Here is a 6,000-nt window from a genome sequence, read left to right on the forward strand (position 1 = left end):
GTGAAAGATTAGACTGTAGGAAAAGCTCTCATTACAGTGGTTTTATTTCGTGACACCAGCCAGCAATTCCATGAGCATCCCTTTCCCCTTTTAAAAAAGAAAAAGGAAAGACATTTTATTTTCATTTGGGTTTGTCTCTCCAAAACCTCCCCCACCTCTTAAGAAAAGAGGTAGGATCCAGCACTCAAAAAAATAAAAAAGTATATTTGTGATTGGATTGGATTTTAATAATCTGTGCAACAGTTCCAGTGGAGGGTAGTAGTGGGGTGAATATTTACATTTACTTTAACAAAAACAAGATACTTCAGAATTAAATTGGACATAGTCAAAAACAGAAGCCTTCTTTTGGGGGAAAAAAGATTTACATTTTACAGAAGAGGACACTGAATGACAGCTACCATGTCCTTACTAATGGCAAGTTTACACTACAGCGCTACATCGACGCAGCTGTGCCACTGTAGTGCATCTGGTGAAGATGCACGATGCCGATGGGAGAGCACTTTCCCATTGGCATAATTACACCACCTTAGCGAGAAGCAGAAGCTATGTCAGCAGGAGACACAGTGCCAGTGTGGACAGTGTGCAACTTGTGTTGCTTGGGGGTGAGGGGAGAAGAAGGCTTTTTCACACCCCTGAGCCACGTAAGTTATATTGACTTAGGTATCGCTTAGGTAATGTAGACCTACCCTAAGAAACAGGAGAAGTTAGGATAGGAAGAAACTTAGTCTGTATTGAAATAAATGGGAAAAAGCATTAAAGACACTGAAGGGATTTTTTTTAACTTTCATTACACTTAAGGCTTCCAGCTAAATTTTATATTATTGTCAGAATGGTTTCAGGAATATCTCAGCATGTCCCTTCCATGCTTCAAGCCCCTCGTAGACCCCATCATTCCCTCAGATCATCTGCTTGTCCTGACCTCAGGTCCATCCCACCTAAACTTCACTTTCTCAAAACCATGCTCCAACTTGAAAATACAGGGTAGCAGCAGGGAAGTGGAAGTGAAAGTGAAATGAGAGGATCATCATTTTTCAGGGACAGAGATGCAAGTATCTACGGCAGCTCTAATTACAGAAATAAAGAAAGAAAGCGCAGACAGCAGCTTTCACCAGAGAATGAGAATGTTTTACAAAGGTGATTATTTTCCCCATTTTAAAAGGGGAAAAGTAAGGCACAGCAAGACTTATTTGCCCGATCACAGAAGAGTAAGCCAATTGCAGAGTGGTGAACAGAATTTAGGGCTCCCAACCTCTAGAATACAAGTTAATACCAGATTACATTTACCTAAAGATGATTAGTAAATATACATAATGAAACTTGCATAAAATCCATACTTAAGTTCCAAGGCCTCTCATTGATTTCTATGTAGGATGAATTACTTTCTGTCCTAGCCTTTTACTTCCAGCAGAAAAATGTAAGCCTACCTGGAACAACAGGTTTCAGAGTAGCAGCCGTGTTAGTCTGTATTCGCAAAAAGAAAAGGAGTACTTGTGGCACCTTAGAGACTAACAAATTTATTAGAGCATAAGCTTTCGTGAGCTAAGTGAGCTGTAGCTCACGAAAGCTTATGCTCTAATAAATTTGTTAGTCTCTAAGGTGCCACAAGTACTCCTTTTCTTTTTACCTGGAATAAGTTCAGCAATATGCATGGTTATAGAAATGTTAAACTTTCAAAGAGTATTAATTGTTTTTAATTTTTTTTTAATCTACCCTTTTCTACACCATAAGAAAACGTAATTGTTTTCCTATAACGAGCATCAAAAACTTTCACATACTTGTGTCAGACGTTAACTAGTCTTAAAATGTTCTCCTAAAGAGAGAAACCAGAAAGAAAAATAAATAAATCAAATATTACAACCCAGTGTACAAACCAGAATGCATAACTATTCCACACACACACACACACACACACACACACACACACTTTGCATCAAGATTCCTAGAAGTTAAATGAACGTCTCTGGAAGACAAACCATGCTAACACACTTCTAATGGTCATACGCCCCCAAGAAGAGTACAGAACACTAGTCTCACCTCTTGCGTATTTTGGTTTTTAAATTTAGAATACATGTAACTTCCTCTTTCCGATTCCCTTAGGGAAAGAAGTGATTCATTAGTTTTTCCATTAAGAAGTAAACTCACACTGCTGCTTTCTGTAACATTCATGGCACTGGGGCTGGTTAGACTTATATGAACAGGCTTCACTTCTCTGGTTTCTGAATTCTGTAATACAGGATTGCCATCTGTAGCAGTAGTGTTGGTATATGCAGTTATTTCCATAATGGTGTTTTTGTTGCTTATCAAGTTCTGCTTGTGCTCAGCATTTTCTATTCTTTGTAATTCCTTTGCATGACCATTACTAGGATCTTTATTTACACCACCAGATTCATGATTTGGGCAATCTGTTCTCTCAAAGTTTTTGCTTAGCATAACATGGTTATGATGAAGATGATGATCACGATCGTGGCCAATAGTGATACTTTTCACTTTATCTATTCCTATGTTTTGCAGCAACTTTCTAAATCCTTCAATAGTCAAAGTATTGTTCTCCCCATAACGTTGGAAAAGTTCCTGAAGGTGATGCTTCTGCATAAGTGCTGCCAAGTCAGTGTTGATACCAGCTGCCTTATCTGGAATGAATTTCTCAGAGGTCTGTGCAACAGTAGCCAGCTCTACTTCATGACGGTGACTTTTGCAGAACAATATGAAAAATGACAAAAGAAAGGCCATCAGAAGCTCATTCTCCATTGCAGCTTCCTATAAAAAAGGAATGACGAAAAAAAAGTTATGAGACAGCACATATGTGCTGTAGTGCAACTCACTGGCTAATTTAGCTGACCTGAGTTATTACCAGAAAAGGTGCCATAGCAAGAAGAATATCCATCAGTTGAAACCTGGCTTATATTGGTTTAGCTTGTTAGTAAATTTACAAGAGGCAAGCTAAACCAACATAAACCAGTGAGAGAGCATCATCACGCAGAAGTTCAACTAGTTTAATGACACTGGTTTAAAGTTAAATTGGTGTAACTGTGTTTAGACCAGCCCTGTAAGATAGCGTTTGACCAAACTCAGCATTGCAGTAGGGGGAACTGTGCTGCTGAAGACTTTAGAGCAGTGGTTTTCAACCTTTTTTTCTGGCGACCCAGTTGAAGAAAACTGTTGATGCCAACAGGTTTGGGGTATGGGAGGGGCTCAGGGCTGGGGGTGAGGGCTGCGGCCGGGGATGAAGGGTTTGGGTGCAGGAAGGGGCTCTGGGTTGGGGGGGGGGGGCTCAGAGGAGGGGCAGGGGATTGGGGCACAGGCATACCTCAGGCAGCTCTCTGACAGTGGCACAGCACGGGTGCAGAGGCAGGCTTCCTGCCTGTCTTGGGACCACGGACCACCCTGTGCCCTGGAAGCGGCCAGCAGCTGGTCTGGCTCATAGGCGGAGGCACGCAAGCAACTCTGCACAGCTGTTGCCTGCAGGCACCGCCCTCTCCAGCTCCCACTGGCCAGAAACTGGCCAATGGGAGCACGGAGCTGGTGCTGGGGCAGCACACAGGGCCCAATGCCTCCCCCGCCTGCAGGAGCTGGACCTGCTACTGCCTGCTTCTGGGGCGTGGTGTTGGAAAAAGTAGGACTAGCCTGCCTTAGCTTGGCAGCACTGCCAACAGGACTTTTAACGGCCCCATCGGTGGTCCTGACCAGAGCCAATACAACCCAGTCCCTTCTATTCCGCAATCCAGTTCTGGGTCGTGACCCATGGTTTGAAAACCCATGTTTTAGAGCAATGTAAAAGCAAGATCCTGAACTCCTCATCATTAAGAGGTCATGACATATCTAATAAGAGTTAGAGTGTGAATTCATTTTCTACATAAATGAAGACATTTTGCCTAAGTTATACCTGTAGTTTCATTTTGATATAATAATCTCAATTTTTTCATAAATGGTTGTGTAGTATTGCTGTGAGCTATTAAACATTACCACATTTCGCTCCAAAGGTGCAAACAGAGATAAACTGGTATAGAAACTATATACAAATATAAGTTTTAAAGTGCCTTTGGTTCTTGGACCAAGAAGTTGCTATAAACCTTTGTAATGCTTTATGCAAAAGGGAACATTTAATTGTCAAATGCAGTATTTATAGGCTGCCTAACATTTTAAATCAGTATTATGTTGCAGCAAAGACTATACACATTTTTGAAGCCTGCTATTGCAAATAATAGTTGGTATGGGTACTTCCACCTTTTCATGTTCTCTGCATGTATAAATATCTTCTTACTATATGTTCCATTCTATGCATCTGATGAAGTGAGCTGTAGCCCACGAAAACTTATGTTCAAATAAATTTGTTAGTCTCTAAGGTGCCACAAGTACTCCTGTTTTTTTTTACCTAAACGTACAGTTACTCCTGTGCCGATTCCCACTAACTATAATGAAATGCCATAAGGTAGGAACTACAGATTCAGGCCCTTAAACTCTGATTCTGAAAACACTTAAGCTTGTGCTTAATTTTACACATCATGGGACTACTCAGATGCTTTGTTTGAAGCCTGTGCACGAGCATTTGCAGTATCAGAATCTTAGTTTAAAAGCAGTAGACAAAGTGTTTACTTCATATTGTCAGGTTTCAGAGTAGCAGCCGTGTTAGTCTGTATTCGCAAAAAGAAAGGAGGACTTGTGGCACCTTAGAGGCTAATAAATTTGTTAGTCTCTAAGGTGCCACAAGTCCTCCTTTTCTTTTTACTTCATATTGTGGAGAAGTTGCCCCTTATGCTCCAGGGACCCTGAACACAAAATACTCAGTTAAGTTTCCCACTGACTATGAGCAACAGCACATTCAAACAGTTAAGATTTGTACTTCAAAATCAGTGTGTCCATCTCTTACCAATCGAATGCAACTTTCCTCCAATTATCTCCCATACCCCGGACCAATCCCCTACCGCATCTGGTCCATTTCTAATATTAAATACATTGCAAAGAGATGAAGCCAGCCCTGGACAGATGTGTGGCTAAGACGACACATTAATTGCACATATGACAAATAACAGCGCCGGGGCTCGGGGCCTATCACTGAGTGAGTACGCCAAGGCAGTACGAAGGCAGATCCGGCCCAGCTCGGAGGACACTGCACCCCTCCGTACAGCTGGAGACGGGGGGGGGGGGGAGATCCCCACGCGGGCAGCCGGCTGGGCTGGGGGGCCGGGGCACTTCCCCAGGCAGGAGAGCGGCCTCCGCCTATGCGCCCGGCTCAGGCATCGCCCGCATGCGGGGCTCGGGGCCGAGGCTCGCGGGCCGGCCGCAGTAGGAGCCAAACAAGCCCGGCACAGGCGCGCGCCATCCCCACCAGCCCACGTGGCCTTCCCGGGGAGTCACGGCCACGCAGGCCCGGCCCGGCCCCGCCTCGCCTCGCCTCACACCGCTCCGGCGGGGACAATTCACCTCCTCCTCCTGCAGCCGCCCCGTGCCCCGGCTCCTCAGCGCGCCCCCGCCGCCCTTTCCCCTTCCGGCTTCATTCACAACCACAGCAGGACGTGCGGAGTCCGGGCCCGGGCAGCCAATCAGGATGTGGCGGCATGTCACGGGTTGGCTCCGAGCCAATGGGCACAGGAACCGCGGGCCCCGCCCCCTAGCGGCGGACACAGGCCACGCGCGGGGCAGGCGGCAGTTGGGGGAGCGGCTCGCGTTACGCGGCCCCGTCCCGTTCCCCCTGGGGCCTGCGCGCGCGCCCCCCTCGGCAGCCGTGGTCGGGGGCAGGGCTGGAGACCCCTGGGCGGCGGTGGCGGCCCCCAGCGCGACTGGGCTGGGCTGAAAGGGCTGCGCGGCGCCGCGCCGAGGAGAAACCTGCCTGGGCGGCGTGTCGGCTCGGTGGGGCGGCTCCGCTCGCCGCCCGGCTGGGGAGACTGGGCAGGACCGGGCGCTGGGGAGCCGTTGGCGGCTGCCTCGCTGCTGCTCGGGGCGCGGAGGGAAGGCGAGGCGCGCGGGCAGGGGCGTTAGAAGGCGCGGGGCGCCTCGCGGAGC

General features: G+C 46.8%; 1 protein-coding gene across 1 annotated transcript in view; it reads right to left on the bottom strand.

Moving 5' to 3' along the window:
• Positions 1 to 5,495, bottom strand: part of SLC39A6 (solute carrier family 39 member 6) — a 28,631-nt gene extending 23,136 nt beyond the window's left edge. Inside the window, 2 exon segments of the mRNA XM_043508514.1 lie at positions 2,035 to 2,757; positions 5,422 to 5,495. Coding sequence (XP_043364449.1) covers positions 2,035 to 2,748 — 714 coding nt within the window. The 5' untranslated portion in view covers positions 2,749 to 2,757; positions 5,422 to 5,495.
• Between the last annotated feature and the right edge of the window lie 505 nt (positions 5,496 to 6,000).

This window comes from Dermochelys coriacea, chromosome 2 (assembly GCF_009764565.3).
Source record: "Dermochelys coriacea isolate rDerCor1 chromosome 2, rDerCor1.pri.v4, whole genome shotgun sequence".
NCBI lineage: Eukaryota > Metazoa > Chordata > Testudines > Dermochelyidae > Dermochelys > Dermochelys coriacea.